This window comes from Falco naumanni, chromosome 8 (genome assembly GCF_017639655.2).
Source record: "Falco naumanni isolate bFalNau1 chromosome 8, bFalNau1.pat, whole genome shotgun sequence".
Taxonomy (NCBI): Eukaryota; Metazoa; Chordata; class Aves; order Falconiformes; family Falconidae; genus Falco; species Falco naumanni.
In genome coordinates this window covers 51,075,296-51,091,777 of record NC_054061.1, presented here as the reverse complement: position 1 = coordinate 51,091,777, position 16,482 = coordinate 51,075,296, and the positions used below count along the sequence as shown (strand labels likewise).

At 39.3% G+C, this 16,482-nt stretch overlaps 1 protein-coding gene across 2 annotated transcripts in view; it reads left to right on the top strand.

Moving 5' to 3' along the window:
- Positions 1-176: 176 nt before the first annotated feature.
- DYTN (dystrotelin) overlaps positions 177-16,482 on the top strand; it is a 23,811-nt gene continuing 7,505 nt past the window's right edge. Inside the window, exons 1-10 of one of the 2 annotated variants that reach the window (XM_040603736.1) lie at positions 177-217; positions 2,353-4,255; positions 6,923-7,008; positions 7,892-7,980; positions 8,661-8,732; positions 9,079-9,242; positions 10,137-10,248; positions 12,545-12,690; positions 14,323-14,491; positions 16,212-16,282. In XM_040603736.1, the coding sequence (XP_040459670.1) occupies positions 4,152-4,255; positions 6,923-7,008; positions 7,892-7,980; positions 8,661-8,732; positions 9,079-9,242; positions 10,137-10,248; positions 12,545-12,690; positions 14,323-14,491; positions 16,212-16,282 (1,013 nt within the window). In that variant the 5' untranslated portion in view covers positions 177-217; positions 2,353-4,151. Of the gene's footprint in view, positions 218-2,352; positions 4,256-6,922; positions 7,009-7,891; positions 7,981-8,660; positions 8,733-9,078; positions 9,243-10,136; positions 10,249-12,544; positions 12,691-14,322; positions 14,492-16,211; positions 16,283-16,482 lie in introns of those variants that run through there. The other variant, XM_040603737.1, reaches the window with a different exon arrangement.

Genomic DNA, 16,482 nt, shown 5'->3' with positions numbered 1-16,482 from the left:
AGTTTCTCTGCACTTGGCACCAAAACTATTATGTTACTTTATGTAAGTCTGTTTAGTTTCATTTCTGAATTGCATCCAGTAAATTGTTCAGATTAAAGGTTTGATTTGAATGGTTCGATATGTCTCTGTCTAGAAAATGTGGTTTTACACTTTGGTTTGTTTCATTATAGAACGCCTAATGCCATCTGTTCATTTCAAATGGATCCAGACTTTCAGGGTAAGGATTTTTCTCATTTTTTCCCCAACTTTTCTCAAAAGATATTTCTGTGTCTTTTTGAACAGAAACTACTGAATTGTAATGAAGTCTCACCATTTTCAGAATCTCTGTGCTGTAGCACATAAATGACAAGTTTCACAGCTGTGATGTCCTACCTTTATTTTTGGATCTGTCCTGGCACCTTCCTTGCCATTGTCACATTGGCTCGTGGAATAGTCACGTGCACAGGGGCCATGATCCCTAATTATAATATATTATAAGTTTTTTTTCACATATTCTCAAATAGGCATGAATGATGGCCATAAACTCCCTTTTTGAGTGCAAAATCTTGACAGATACTTCATCTGCTACATAACAAGTAGCACAAAATGCAGAACTAACAGGTAACCAGCTGGAGATGTCAGGAAACAATGCACTCTTTTCTATATGCGTAGCAATTCCTTTGTCACCTTTGCAAAAAAGGGCATTTATGAGTCTTGAGGTGAAATTCGACCGTCTGCAGAATGATTACATGCTGGTTTTCTGTCTAAAGGGCAAGCTCCATTCCTATGAGAAATATAAGAGTTTAGTGCCCCTAAATATCTTCTAAACTAATATTTATTATTATAAATAATAGTCCTGAAATATTTTGTATTTTATTTGGGCTTTTTTTTCTTTGTCTGCTGTTTTACTTGTGTGCTCTTGCAAGTTAATTCTGGAACTGTGCTTGGCAGGCACAGAATGCCCTGCTTTGAGGCCACATTTTGTCTGTAAGGATGGACTTGAAGTGAGTAGCAGATGGCTACTAAAACAGATTCCCTCCACTTAGAAAGTCATCTTGCACATGGAAGGTGTTTGAATTGGATCATGTGTATGTTTCTAGCATTGGTATTTGAAAATAAGCATTTGGAATTTAACCCACAGCCTACTGAAAACTGTGGGAGTCTTTCTGTTACTTTCAAAAGAGCTTTGGATCAGTTTACTGAAGAAAGAGAACTGATGATGCATGGAAGTCAAAACTCATTTTTCACATTGTATGACATGCTATGCTACATCTCCGAATAATATCACAAAACATAGTATGACAAGAGCAGGACTAAACAGATGGTATAGCAGATATTGGCTTATTTCTATATCTTAGGCAGCATCTGGGAACCAGCAGAGCCCGTAATTTGCTGACTATTAACATTAGTCTGGTATATTTGTGGGAAACCATTGCACACAGATTGGTTCATTTCCAGAGTATACAGGTAAAGAGATTCCTGAGTTGTTTCTACTTGGTTATGCATATTTGTTGCTTATCTTTGACCTTAATCAACCGTGAGTAACTCTTCTTCTCTGAAGGACAGGGAGAAAGAGTCTCTGAGGACAGGGGGATAACTGATAAATTCCTTTCTAGTTTCTAAAGCGTTGTGATTTTTTAAGTTGTTTTTTTTGTTTTGTTTTGTTTTTGCCGGGAAGTTCTAGTTGTATGTGTAAAGTATCAGTTATAGGTCATGTTCAGAGGCCCTGACTTCCCTGTCAGGAAAACATCCTTTAGTGACGTGAAAGGAATGAGCTGAAATCATGTAAGGATATGGGATTTAGTCAAGCAGCTTGAGTGGGGTTACTAAGCCAAGATGTCAAAAGCCAGTTGCTCTGGTAAATTGCTTATCTTTGCAAGAGTCCCAGATGTTGATCTTGACAGAAAATTTGTTTAATGCTTGAAACAACGTGCATCCAAAACAATAACCTTGCTGTGCAGACTGACAAACTTTTCCTCGCAGAAGAGCATCTCTGATCAAGAAACTGTTTTGCCTGAAGAAATATTATTTCATTATGATCTTGGCTAAAAGTATGCACTGTGCATATCCTTTTTTCCGGTCCATGGATAGACTTGATTCCCAAAGAAGCAGGTGTGCTGTCTATGTTAAATATTATTATTACAACTTGTTGTGTCACTGGTCACAAGAAGACCATTTTCTTCACAAAGCTACTGAAAAAAAGCAAAAACAAAACCAAAAACATTTTAATTTTTTTATTTTTTCAAAATTTTCCTTCAGAGTATTGTGAGTTTTGACCAAGTCCAAATCTTATTTTTAGTCAAGCACTTAGTTTTTCTTTCTTTCCTTTTTTCCCCCCACTCTATTTTAATGTGTGTTGTTTTTCTTTCACAGAGGCTTTCAATGATGTTCAGAGCTCCGTCTACAGAACAGCTCTAAAACTACGCTCAGTACAAAGTCTGTGCCGGTGTTAGTACCCGAAGAGAATCGTGTGCTTTGACAGGAAGAAGAATCTGTAAAAAAATTGTGTTGCTGTCACCATCAGTTATTATGCTACTTTGCTCTCTCATTTTCCACCTGAGAATCTCAGAATGCATCACAAACACTTAAGAGCTAGATAGTACTTCATATACAAAATGATGTTTTTCCCCCCTTTTGAATGTCAGTGGAAGTACATTAGTAAAATTCTAAAGGCATAGGAGAATCAAATTATTATTACAATCTGTAACACTGCTATGTAGACATCACTGGCAAAAATGAATCTTTATGTTATTCTCGTTAAACGTCAAATTCTCATGTGTTTCTTAGTAGCTGATCTATTGGACATAATCATAGACCATCAAAAATGCACTGGCAGGCATTATTACTAATATTATAAGTACTAATTAGAACAACATAAAATATGATAGACCAGAAAACCCCTGGCTAGCACTCATTCTCCCTGCCTTTGAAGTGAGTGAGAACTCGGTGCAAGCAGAAATTATGGAGCAAGGCCCCAGTCACCCAGCTTGCTTTGAAATTACTGGACGTAGATTCCATATTGAGCCAAAAGGCATGGAAATCTTCAATTTTCCACCTGAAACAGTCTGTTGCTGAAAATGTACATTGCGAGTGAGGTCTTCAGGGTAGCACAGGAAAGATGACTAGTTTGCTGGCAATATTTTTCATTTGGGCATGCTCGTCTGTGAATGTATTTAGTCTGATCTCAGCCCTGATATGGTAAATCTGCCTCATGCTATGTCTTATAGCACAGGAGTACCGATTCACACAGATACTCGTTTTCATTAGCTCTGTTGCCTAGTCTTCCATGTCTCCTCTAGGCACTCATAGCATCTATCCCAGCTACTCTACCTCTCCTTGAACTCTGATGACTGGAATTGCACATGGGTTGTAAGACTGAAATTCACCAGTATCTCACACTGTTTTCCCCTCTATGCTGGCAGGAGCATAGACGACATACTCTAGGTTCTCTGGTTCTTCAGCTGTCTACAAACTTTTGATCTACTACAATCTTTCTTTTCTGATATTAATACTAATTGATTGTGCCTGCGTGGTACTGAATGTGACCTTTAAGAAGCCATAGCACTCGCTTCCCACTGGATATTAGTTATTCCATGGCACTTTTAAAATACAACCTGTTTGCCCCTTTCTTGGCCATAGTGCCTCCCTTCTCTTTGTGCATGAGGAAAAGGCTTACATCAAAGCACATATTGTTTTCACAGTCCCAGGTGAGCTTTTTTCTGAAGTACTGAATGGCATGTAGTTTATGCTATCTAGACATAGAATAGAAGTTGGGTCTATAATTTGGATGCAGTTAATCATGCTGTTTTCCTATGTAATTTGAATGCAGTTAATAGTGCTATTCTCTTTCCCTCCTACCTATCCCAAAATCACATCCAGGGAATTTTAGTTGAGCTGTTCTATCTTTGTAGCCTCACAAGTTTTGCTACATCCACAAGCACAGCAAGACCTTTCCCAGATTGTTTCCTTTTTACGTTGCATACTGGTTTAGACTTCATTTTACAGGCTTGTCTTAGCTAGCTTCCATTCATGAAAAGGCAAGGAAAATCATTCATTTCTCTCATTTTTCCACAGTAGATTTGGTTGACGTTTCTCTGATTCAGCACATCATATCAAGTGAACAGAGCCAGAGGGAAAAACAGATTTCTCTGAAAGTGCAGCAGATCTCTGGGATGCTGATGAAACTGTTCCAAAGGGTGAGATTAGAAAAACCAGGCCAGGTAGATCCAAAAGCTGCTGAATTCACATTGAGCCTGCTAACTGCCATGTATGACAGGTGAGAGGAAGCAAAAATGTAAATCCATCAGAAGGAACTGCTAGACTAAGTCTATTTCTACCACTCTTTCACCGTTTCTGTATGAAACACTCCCATTTTGACAGTATTTTGCTTGGTATACACAATGGAAGTAGTTCAGCTATAGGAATATGAGGCACAGAGCTTTATCAGAGAAAGACTGGTCAAATGTTTCCCAAATTAACTGGATATCTGGATTTCTGACAGTCCATACTAACTATTCTGTGAACAGCTTTACAGAGAGTAGCTCTTCTTTTGGCTTCCAAGGTATTTTGACACACTCTTGAAAAAGAATCCATATTTGCCTTTGAGTGACAGTACCTATGCATAGGTCAAGAATTTGCCAGTTGCTTTTCATTATTCATTTTTCTCCAGCTTAAGAAGTTAATCATGCAATTATGAAACAAAACTATTGTCTCATAGCTATGATCCCTATAGATCATTATATTTGTGAATAGCAGATAGTTTATGGGATTAATAAGGAAGCAGCTCACAGAGTGTACTTTTCTCACACATTGTTTTGAATAATGAATTAATTCACTAAAGGCAGAATTGGTTTGTGGTTGTACCAGATTTATAAGACAAAGGTTAAGTTCATTGTACAATTTATTCACCACAGGTGAAATTTATTCCCTTCTACATCAGAGCAAAGTTTTTTTTACTGAAAGTGAGATGTAAGTGGTCTCCAGGACTTTTTCTTGAATCACTGTTCATTAATAATTTGATCTGTACTGCTTGTGGTCCCATGTTGTGAAATTTTTTATACTTACAAAAATCAATTAAGGCTAGGAATAAACTGGTGTATGATGAAACCATGAGCCAGCAGTGTGCCCTTGGGGCCAAGAAGGCCGATGGCACCCTGAGGGGCATGAGGAGGAGCAAGGCCACCAGGGCGAGGGAGGTGATCCTCCCCCTCTGCTCTGCCCTGGTGAGGCTCATCTGGAGCGCTGTGCCCGGCGCTGGGCTCCCCGGTTCGGGAGAGACAGGGAACTGCTGCAGAGGGGCCGGCGGAGGCTACAGAGATGGTGGGGGGAGTGGGGCATCTCCCTGGTGAGGAAAGGCTGAGGGAGCCGGGCCTGTTCAGCCTGGAGGAGAGAAGGCTGAGAGGGATCTTATCAGTGTACACAAATCCCTTAAGGGCAGTGGCAGGAGGATGGGGACAGGCTCTTTTCAGCGGTGCCCAGTGACAGGACAAGGGGCAACGGGCCCAAACTGCAACACAAGAAGTTCCTCCTGAATATGAGGAAGAACTTAAGGGTGACAGCACTGGGACAGGCTGCCCGGAGAGGTTGTGGAGTCTCCTCTGGAAACATTCAAAACCCACCTGGATGTGACTCTGTGCAGCCTGCTGTAGATGAACCTGCTTTAGCAGGGGGTTGAACTAGATGATCTCCAGAGGTCCCTTCCAGTCCTGACCATTCTGTGAAACAAAGCAAGAAACATCAAAAGTATTTTATAATTTGTGTGCACTGGAGGGAAATAATTTAGAAGAATCTTCTTTACAGGACTATCCTTGTCTTTTTTCCTGGTTTCTTAGAACAGTGTGTCATTTTGTTGTTGATGTAATTTCTTTAAAAAATTTCACAAGTCTCTTCCCATGTATATAGGATAGAAAAAGCTTCTTATAATTTTCTTCTAGTCGTGTTTTCTCTTTAGAGGGCCATTCTCCACTATCAACACTGGAATGTATTTCATGGCAAGAGCACATAAGGGCTTTTCCATGTTTGTGTGGTAGCTTACTTAAACTTACACAAAACATCATAAAGGGTTTTGATTGTATACTTTAGCTTCAATCTTGGAATTTTTTCTGTGAAAGTTCTGGAAAAACTAAATATATACATTCAAAATTTAGAAACTTTTGATCAGTAATTTCCCATGCAGCACATACTTTAGAGACCATATTGCAGCTTTATGTAGTATTGTCTGTAAAAATGCAGTTTATCTAAACTCTTGAAGACAATTTCATGTAATGGTATTCTGAAGTGCAATACTGCTTTGTAGAAGTGATATCTTAAATACTGAATTCCAGGATTTCCTGATTTATGGTTTCATGTCTGCCTTGTCTTCACATAAAGAAACATTCTTTCATTAGGTGCCTAGGTCACAAACTTGGGTTCCAAATTAAGCTACATTTTTTATGATCTAACGATCAAAACCAAAGTCCTGCCTCTGCATATATCCCTTTGATTAAATTGAGTTGCAGTGAAATTAAAGGGAATCATCCCAAGAGAAGCTCAGTGCAGATCTGGGGCCACAGTGAAGCTGCCTGATGATATAATACAATAACCAGATTCTAATCCTGCTTTCTCTTCCACATTTGGGAAAGCTTTCAACAAACAAAAAGCAGAATTTTTTAGGACACGTATTGTAAATGTAAAATTATATTTTACCTGGAATGTGAGGTCTTTGAAGGAGATGCTGTCTTTTTGTTTTCTGATTGCATGGTACCTTGAACAGTTAACTCTGTAGTTATGTTTGGTGACAAAGGGTCCTAGACATAAAATATCACTAAAATGTGACATCAGTTATATACATATGAAAGGATACAAGTTTTGAAGTTGTCTTCCAACAGAGCAATCTTTTTTTTCTTTAGAGGTTTAAGTTTTTACATTCTTGGTGAACGTAGTGTAACTTACATTATTTTCCTAGATCTGGAACAGGTTATATCAAAACTAGATCTGCTGCAGCTGCCCTAATTGCCCTTTCAGGAGGCACTCTACTGGCTAAATACAGAGGTGGGAAATGTATGATTTTATACACTGCCTGAAATACTGAACATTGAGAAAAATCTCCATTGTAATTTTTTTACTTTAAGAGAGAATTCAGTTTTGCCACACAAAAAGTAAATTATGTTGACTGCTTAGTTGTAGAGAAAGGCTGATGCAGAAGAAAACTTTTCTATCAATGTCTGTAACCATCTTTGCATAAAGAGTAAGCCTCAGAACAAGTCATAGTAAAGTTTAAGATAAGTAGAGCTTAAAAATGAAGACAAATTTCTATTTGTCTAGCAGAAAAGAACAGAAAACTAGTTTTAAATTTCATTGGATTAGAAACAATTTTGTGTATTTGATCGAAGAAACTTTTAGAGCCCTTTTAACATTAGATAAAAATGCTTAAAGAACCAAGTATAGCGGATAACATAGTCCAGTGCAATGTGCAGCACAAAGATTTCTGCCTAAATTAAATGCTCAAAATGTAGAACAAATGGGCCACAAGTAGCATATTTGCCTCATGGTCTCCTGCTGCATATTGTATATTTCCTCCCAAATTACAATTTGGAATCAACAATTAATGATTTAAATAGGGCATATCTTGTATAAACTTATTTAAATATTTTTCTTAAAGCCTTGAATATGAGCCCATTGTTTCCTTCATCCATGCCTGTCTTAACTACCAGGAATAAGGAATTGCCATAATTTCCTTACTTTCCTTCTCTTTCCCCTGCCTGTAGGAAGGAAGTATTGTCACAGCAGTCACCTGTTAGACAGTAAAGGGGAACTTTCTTGAGGGGTTTATTTGGTAGACTGCAATCATCATATAGATAATTTGAGAATAAGTAGCTAGAAGACATTTCAGGCTCTGCCAGAATTGCACTTTCTTTCCTCTGGTTGTTTTCAGCTTTCTTCCATTTTTATGCTGTCCATGATGGGAAGGTGGCCTTGATTACCCGTAGTGCCCTGAGAAGCCTACTAACAGACTTAAACCAGGTAATGCCACTGCAGTGCTGCTACACAACAGATCTTGTTGGGAGTATTCTAATCTAGAAGAAAAAAATACATGGCTGATACATTTTATGTTTGATTACGTTATGGGACTGAAGTTTGTAGGGCACTGTGTTGACACAGGCAGCCACCATGCAAAATAGGTAAAAGAATCAGATTCTGTAGCTTTTCTCAGTCAGAGTAACCACTTGCATCTCAGTGCCTCTGTGCATTCATTTTGCCTGAGCTTACAGGTCCTGGGAACAGCTGCATACATCTGTTACTAAAGCGACTTCAAGCTTCAGATGTCTGTACTCACTGGAATAGCTTGCACTTGCAAAAAAAAATGCCTAGCATACAAATATTTCCAGCTGAACTGGTGCTAAAAATGAGATCTGAAAATGAATCCTGAGGTTCAAACCTAGTGTCCTTCAGCATTCTAATATGGCAACATAGTATGTTGATCCATTTCAGTAAGTGAGCTGGAAGTGAATCATTCTGTCACATACTGAACTATGAAACTGCATACTGATAGTATGAATACGAACAGGTTTTCTTCAGAACAGTACGTAAGATGGCATTTCTATAGATGCTTCACCATCTGTGTGCTGTCACCATCTCAGCAGAGCATGATGGGAACATCTGGGTTTTACTGAGGTGTTTCTGAGCCTTTCTTTTTGATGCAGATCCCAGCCATTGTGGGAGAAAGCTGCACTCTATCTTGTGTGGAAAATGCAACTCACAGCTGTTTCCATGGGGTGAGTGAAGTTATGATGTCCTGGGAAATTATTCTGAATGTTGCTAGTGTATTAAAATTGCAGTGTGTCACCATATAACATCCACCAACATCTACATTTAAGGGGCAGGACTGATTATCAATCTCACAATATGGGAGGATCTATATTCATAAAAAAAGATGTTTAGTAAGATATTACTGAAGACTCTTGCATTTATTCCAAAACCTTTGGAACCCAGTAACATTTTACATGAATGGAAAATCTATGCTAGCAGAGTCCAATATCAGAGCTTTTTTTAGGAATTGTAGATGAGACACCAGTTCTTTTCAAGTAAATGGCTGAACTTGAGACATGTATTTTTTTCCAGGTTCTGAATTCAGGAATTGTTGAAGAAAAATTCTTGTCTTGGCTGAGATCAGAGCCTGCTGTTCTGCTGTGGCTCCCTACATGTTACAGATTATCAGCCACAGAAATGGTTTCTCACCAAGCTAGATGCAGAGTCTGCAAAATTTTCCCCATTACAGGCCTCAGGTGCGTCAATAATTACTGTAGTCTATAGCATCCACATAAATAGTTCTTACCATTGTTCGCATACCTTACAGGCTATAACTGCTGTATTAAGCAAAAAACTTTGGGCATAATCTAATTTGACAAGTAACACAAGGAGAGAGAGAACCATCACAGGCTAGTGCTCAAGCCTGCATCCTGCTTCTCTTTAGTTCGCTAACACAGACATGATTATGGAGACTTACTGAAAGTAAACTGGCAGTTCAGTGGTAAAGCCAATTAAACCCATGTAATTTCTTAGTTCTTTGCCCCATAATCAGGTGTATTAACTGGCTAGTTAAGTTATGCATCTTAGCATTTTAGTCATCTAGGTAATGGTATAAAATAGCTTAATGGTATAAAAAGAACACTCCACACTAACCATTACCTACTGACCAGAACACTCATAAAAGCATTTTACTGTTACTCTGTTCTCACTAATAGTAAGCTTGCAGGTTTAGTTTTTTGCAGTTTTAGTTTTATGCTAAGTTGCAAATCCTACATCAATAATGTGGTGATGTTACAGTTACATGAGAGCAGCAAACAGAGATAAGCTGGTGCATAAGAATGTGTAATTGCATGTAATATATGCAGGTGTAACTACATTCTTAAAAATGGTGCTAGAAAAAGCATTTCTTCCTCCGATTGAATTTTGATGCAGCAAATAATATCAAAATCATTTGTGGATTCTGGAGAATAGTCCACTGTCATTTGGACAAAATAACTCTTGGATTCAGAGAATGCTGAGGAAAGTCATTATTCTAATCAAGATTCTCCGCATTTCAGAACCCAGGGATCTGGATTTCCAGTAATAAAATGCACTTACACCAGGTTCTCACTTGTGGAAAAGTAACTTAATCCTTCTATTTTCCCTTGCAGGTATCGCTGTCTGAAGTGCCTCAATTTTGACCTTTGTCAAGTCTGCTTTTTCACTGGCCGTCTCACCAAACCCCATAAGAGGTCACATCCCATTGTGGAACACTGTGCTCAGGTAGAGTCCCGTGGTACTGGTTAATTTCCTTGTCCAGGTTCTTCATGGAGGCAAGTAGGCAGTAGACTCTTGAACTACATTGGTTATGAAATTACGTGTGTATTAGCCATAATGGCCATGACATATTAGCATTATTAATCTGGGAACAGTGAGTCAGGGAAAGGAAAAAAGGAGGCTTCTAACCTTAGGAGTGTTTTGTTCTGAAATAACTGCACAGAACCATGAAATGTCATAGTGCAAATCCTCTTCCCAAGGAGTTTTATGGCAAATTTGCCATTTGCAGATCATCTTTAAAACTGTGGAAAGGGCCCTCAGTGTGCCCCAGTGTTTCTTCCTCCCAATCCCGATGTGGACTCATTCAGAAATTAATTTACCCTAAAGCTGTACAACCTGCTTTGTTTGAGAGCTTTTCCACTTTATTGTAAACCTTTTGGACTCATTTGTCTCTGACAGTCAGAGATGCAGCACAGAGAGGTAGCATGGGCCCAACTAAGCTCACTTACTTGGGCTCCATTACAGGGACAACCTGTGCTTTCATCACACTAGTGGTGAAGTTCAGCACTAGGAATTTGTGTTTGGTAGATGAGCTTCTCCTTTGAGCAGGAGATTCCAGACCTTTCACACAGCAGCAGACAGGGATTTTATTTTTTTTTTTTTTTTTGTGAATCTGTATAACAGTCTCTTCTTCTGTTCCAGTATATGAGCTGAAAAGCACCCATGAAAGTTTCCCCCATGCCTCATGGTCTCCTTCCTGAAACCCTGCCCTTAACATGAAAGATACCTAGGTAGCCAAAACGAAGGGCAGGAGGGATCTAACAAGGCAGGAGATGATGCAACCTAGGTCAGGTTGGTCAGGTCAGCAAGATCACAGCACTTCCACACACAGCTTCTCACAACAACCAAATCAGATAAACAAAAGATAGCCTGAAAGAAAGGACAAACTGCCATTTGAAGATGCCCTCACAAGAGCTGATGATATGAAGGTAAAGAACAAGACACCCAAATAAGGAGACAAAAGATTGCAATCACTGCCAGCTCCCAAAGGAGCTAAAGGCACATCCAAAAACCAGCGTTTGGTCACACTAAGAGGAACCCAGAAGGCTTAAGGAGAACTGGCATCTCTTGTCTTCCGTGTCACTCTTAAGTCATCGTGGCCATACCATGTGTATACTTACACCTTGGTGTATGAATGCCGGAAAGACTACTTGGACACATGTATGTTAGCGCCTGTGAGTAAGCATGAATGAGTGAAAGCAGGTTTGTTTTAAAATGAAGTTGCCTTCTATACTATTGTCTGACATTGAGCTTTCCCACATTGTTTCTGGAATATTGCAATTGGATCGCTGAACTTAGTTTCCTTTATGAAGTCCCACGCTTAACACTAACCCTGTAAATACTACTTTTGCGGCCAAAATCTATACCAAAATTTAAAAGATAAGCTACTCACTATTACAGATACCATTTTTATATTTTTTATGTGGGACATAAAGCAATCAGTAGTAAGCCACTTTTCCCATATCTTCCACTCTTAGCAGATGCTGTTGGCTGGGTAAGTTTTCACGATGTCTCTATGAGGGAGTGGGCTGTTGAGTGGGGATTTGAAATAATCAACACTGGTTTTCCTTACCACGCTGACACCTTGTGGTAATGTTATTATAATGTTATTACCACGATGAGGAATGACTAGGAGTCATGCTGTATGTTTTCTTTGTGTTTTCCTGTTCAGTCTGTTGGGGCTCACGCCACGTTGTGCAGAAGTCACTTCCTGGGACAGAATTGGTTTGTGTCCTCCTATAATACAGCTACTGAGCTTAGTTATACCCAAGTCTGACACTGCCATGACAAATGGGAGTGTGGTTTTTACTGTGTTGTGTGAGAGGAGGATGTGAGGCACAGGAGGCTATATCTATTAGCACTTCATACAAGTATAAAGGTACTTCTTCCCATTGATCAAGAGGCAACTTAGATACTAGGCAGGTAGTACTGCTGTGACTGTGAGCTTAATCACTGTAACTGCCAAAATCCTGCATTAGGCATTTCCAGACTGCCTGAATTTGGCCCAGGCAGAGTGTTTTGCTTTCCTAACAGAACTGGAGCCACTCTTGCCTGTGGTCATGCATCATCACCCACCTCAGCTCCTCTTCTAGGGCTCAGACAGCAGCCATGGGCCTCTTCAGTTGTTGAGCAGGTGAACCTTTGTGTTCTAATGTCTTGCTTTTGCCTCAGACCGTGTCTACTTGTGGGAAGCACCTGTCTGAAAATTCAATCCCTTCTTTATTATCCCTCATTCCAATAGGTGTCAGCAAAGGCGAATGCAAAGCACTTTCTCCGCACCATCAGGAACAACCTATTTCAAGAGCGCTGCAGAAGAAAGGAAGCTCAGAGAAGGAGGGCTCTAGAGACAGTGGAGGAGAGGCATTTCCCTACTCACAAAAAGACTTTGTGAGTTTCTGTTTCAAATAAGTTTATAATCTCTGAATAATGTGTCAGACTGTGGGATACTGCTTGATTATATCCTTTGAGTAAGTGATTTTGTTATGACAGGCACCATGCCACAGCTTTTCCATTAAAAAGGGAAAGCATAAATGGGGAGTTGCTACACATTGTTCTGTAGCTTAACCGTGATTACCATGCTGACAACCTAATGACCAGTTGTCTTTTAAAATATAACATGCTTGTGTCTTCCTTCCCTCCTTCCTTATGTCATTTCTTTCTCTCCATGCCATTTCTTATGCGCAGTCTAGGGTCAAGCACTGCAAATATTTAGTACCTGTCACAACTGCATGGATTTTTAGGCACCTCCTCTGACAAATGTGTTGAAAATTAACTGTGAATACTTTCCACATGTGATCCACAGTGTGTTCACTGACAGACATGCTGCTCAAAATCCTGTGGGATTACTCACAAGAGTGAGTAGCTGATCTCACCATTCCAGTTCTTTCAGATCACTTCTGTTTTGTGTGCTTATATTTAACATGTATTTCATGTTAATGTAATCAATAATGTAAATCATTATTGTATTTCCACTGATCACAGTGATTAATAGTGAGCATTGCAGGTCATGTCATGATTGTTCCCTATAGCTTCTCTTTCCTTGCTCTGAGATTTTGGTTGATATTTAGGTGTAGAAACTGAAGGAATGATTATACAAGAGAAGCACTACAAAAATACAAAGGGTGAGATTCCTTCCTAGTTGTGTAAAGACCTAGCAAGTCACACCTTACATGTGTTCTCCAAATGAGGCTTCAGTGGGACTGAAATAGGGAAAAAATGGTCATTTCTCCCTAAAAGAATCAATTTCTTCCTTGAAAGGAAGAAGGAGGAGAAAAATCTGTTTATAAATCTTGATTGTACTACACTGCTAGGTAAGTACATTGCTATTGGATACCTATTTTTTATATACAGTTAAGACCAATGGATGATAGTTACAGTGATTTTCATGGAGAATATCATTGTAGTGTTTGTTTTTTAGAATGTTGTCAAATGCAAAACATTTTCCATTGCTAGTATTTCTCCACTTCTATTCAGCAACAAAAAATATTTCTTCCATTTGAACGTCTTTAATCCTTCTGTGAGCAGTCAAGATTTGTCTGTAATTCTGTGGGATTTTGCTTACCTAATTCTTGGGTAGCAATGAGAGAAAGAAGAATGTGGGGATGCTGTACAGGTGTCACAATGGGACTGGTAGGTATCTGGGCTTTTCCTAGCATAGAATGGACTGAACAGCAGGGTATCTGGCCCTTTGCTATCTTTTTGTAGTTGAATTTCTGAATATATTTAGCTCTTGGCTAAAGGAAGCAAAAAAAGAAAAGCAGCAAATTGTACTAATACTAAATAGGTGGAAAGAAGAACCTGTTGTTGAAATTCTGTTGAAAGAGTGGAATTTGTTTTCAGGAATCTCATGCCTTCAGCCAAAATATGCCAGCAGGCATAGCCAAACCATACTTCTTGCTTAGTCAATAGCACAGCTCTCTGTCTACTTACAGTGCATTAGTTTTACTTTGATCTTTCTGGTACAAAAGCCATGTAAGGCTTGATCCTTTCTCTACTCATTATTTCTCTGTTGGTATACAGTCTCCCTGCAGAACTCAGTGCTTCACCACTACCTGGCCCTGAAAACCTTTCTTTCCCAGTGGACAGACCTGTCCTGGAGTCACCCAAGTTCATATCTGAAAACAGGATTGTAATGCAGAGGGGTGAGAATAACAGCAAGACACCAGAGCAAAGCAAGACAAAAGCCCAGGTGAGCAAAACATGAAGCTGTAATAGTGCTAAAGCTGTGAAGAAGACCTACCAAGTTAACTATCTACTTGCCTTCTAATTACCACTGAAAAAGAAATTTAATGGGCAGCTTCACCTTCCTGTTAATTTCTCACTTACGGAAAAAATGTGGAATCTGAAAACTTAGTGAAGCTTGAGTTCAATACTCTCCCAAGATTAGTGACTAACTCCTGGACTTCCATAACCTTCAGAAGCCTCTGTACAAATATTTGCTCTGTTACTTTTTTCCCCTAAAGTTGTCTTAGAGTAGCACATTAAAGACTAGCTAAGTCTGGAGTCCCTGGAGTCCTCTCTATTCTGACAGTAAAAGATGCCATCATGTCCTCCTACTGCAAGCAAATGTCAAGGAAGGATGCCGTATTTCTTATTAGACTCAGGCCATTTTTGTCACCATGGCAATAGCAAGAGGACAGAATGGGCCCTTCTCAAGGATAAACACGGAGTAGTGTCCTTTTCAACTAAAATAGCTCATACATAAAGGCTCTCCACTAAAGCATTTCCAGGTTCCCTTGTATAGAAACAATGCTAGAGGAGTGGGTAGGACAGTGTAGATAAAAATAACTGCATAGCAGTTTTTTATTTCTATATTTATTTGAGAGGTTGGTAGATCTGCACATACTTGGAATACAGGGAACACTGGGTTGTGTTCAAACCAGTTTGTGTCATCCACTCATCTTGTTCTTCTCAGAAGCCAAGGGTGCAGTAACTGAGAACTAGGCTGTGCGTGTCAGGTCACTTCTTTGGCTGCTACTTCTGTGCTGCCCTTTGGAAGACCTATCTTTTAGGACTCTGATGCCCAGCTCAAGGTATCAGTGCCAGCCAGCACATATCTGCAGAAGTTGTGAACAACCATTGCTTAAGCAGATAATTTTGATGGCTGGCATTTGTCATTTTAGAAGACAGCGAGATGGGACTTGCATCCCTGTAGTAGGATTCTGTCACACGCATTGCTCTCTTGTTCTTTTTCTCTCTGGGCTGAGAATTATTTTTGAGCAGTTTTGTACTGATTTCCAACATCTTATAGTGCAGATTATTTCAATGTTGATTAAAAGGGTGCAGAGTGTAAGTCCAGTGATCGCTTTTAGTAGAATCCATGAGCTTGGAGGTCCTGGGGATCCAGCTCTCAATCTCGTACTTTCCTGGCAGCCCTTATTCCAGCCCAGTTTATACCATGCCTCTAAAGCAAGTACCTGGGAAGTGTTTATCTGCCTGACTTCTGGGCTACTGTCCCCTGTGTGGCCCAGAGACTGCTGCTTTCATACAAAGACCAGGAGTTTCTCTTCTTTCTTCTATATCCAGTCTCTCCCTCCATCTCCTTGTCCCAAAGCAGTTGTGTGACTTGGGAGAGACTGTTCCCAAATCAGAATATTCAATTTTGCAGGAATTCCAGGGAATAAGGTTTTTGTTCTAATTTAAAACAAAATAATTCTCATACACTTAGAATTTGTCATAGGACAAAGAATTTGTGCTGTAGAGTAAATTTTCCAGTCCATTCTAGCAGCCATCAGGAATATTTTAATAGATCAGTTGACTGCAGTTACATTAAAAAAGTTAACTAGTAACTCTGTAAAACAGACCAAATCCCAAATTTGCCATGCCCTCTTACAGCAAAATTTGCTTAGAAAATGAAATGTTATTGCTGATAAAGTTATGAACAGATACTTTTCTCTTTTTTATTATAGGCCATAGCCTCTTTTGAAGCAGATGTTTTAAAAATGCATGAATCCATCAAAAGCATTCACAGTGAGAGCAGGTAGGTAAATGCAGGTAGTAAAATGGCTGAAGACTGGTGGGTAATGCTGCTCAGCTGGAGAGTTAGAAGAGAAATTATCTTTCCATACTTTAGAGATTTAGAGATTTTAAAAAACATATCCTATCAAATGGGGATGAATGATTAAAAACTCAGCAACAAAGTTGTAAATGGACATCACAGGAAAAATAATTTCTGGCAAA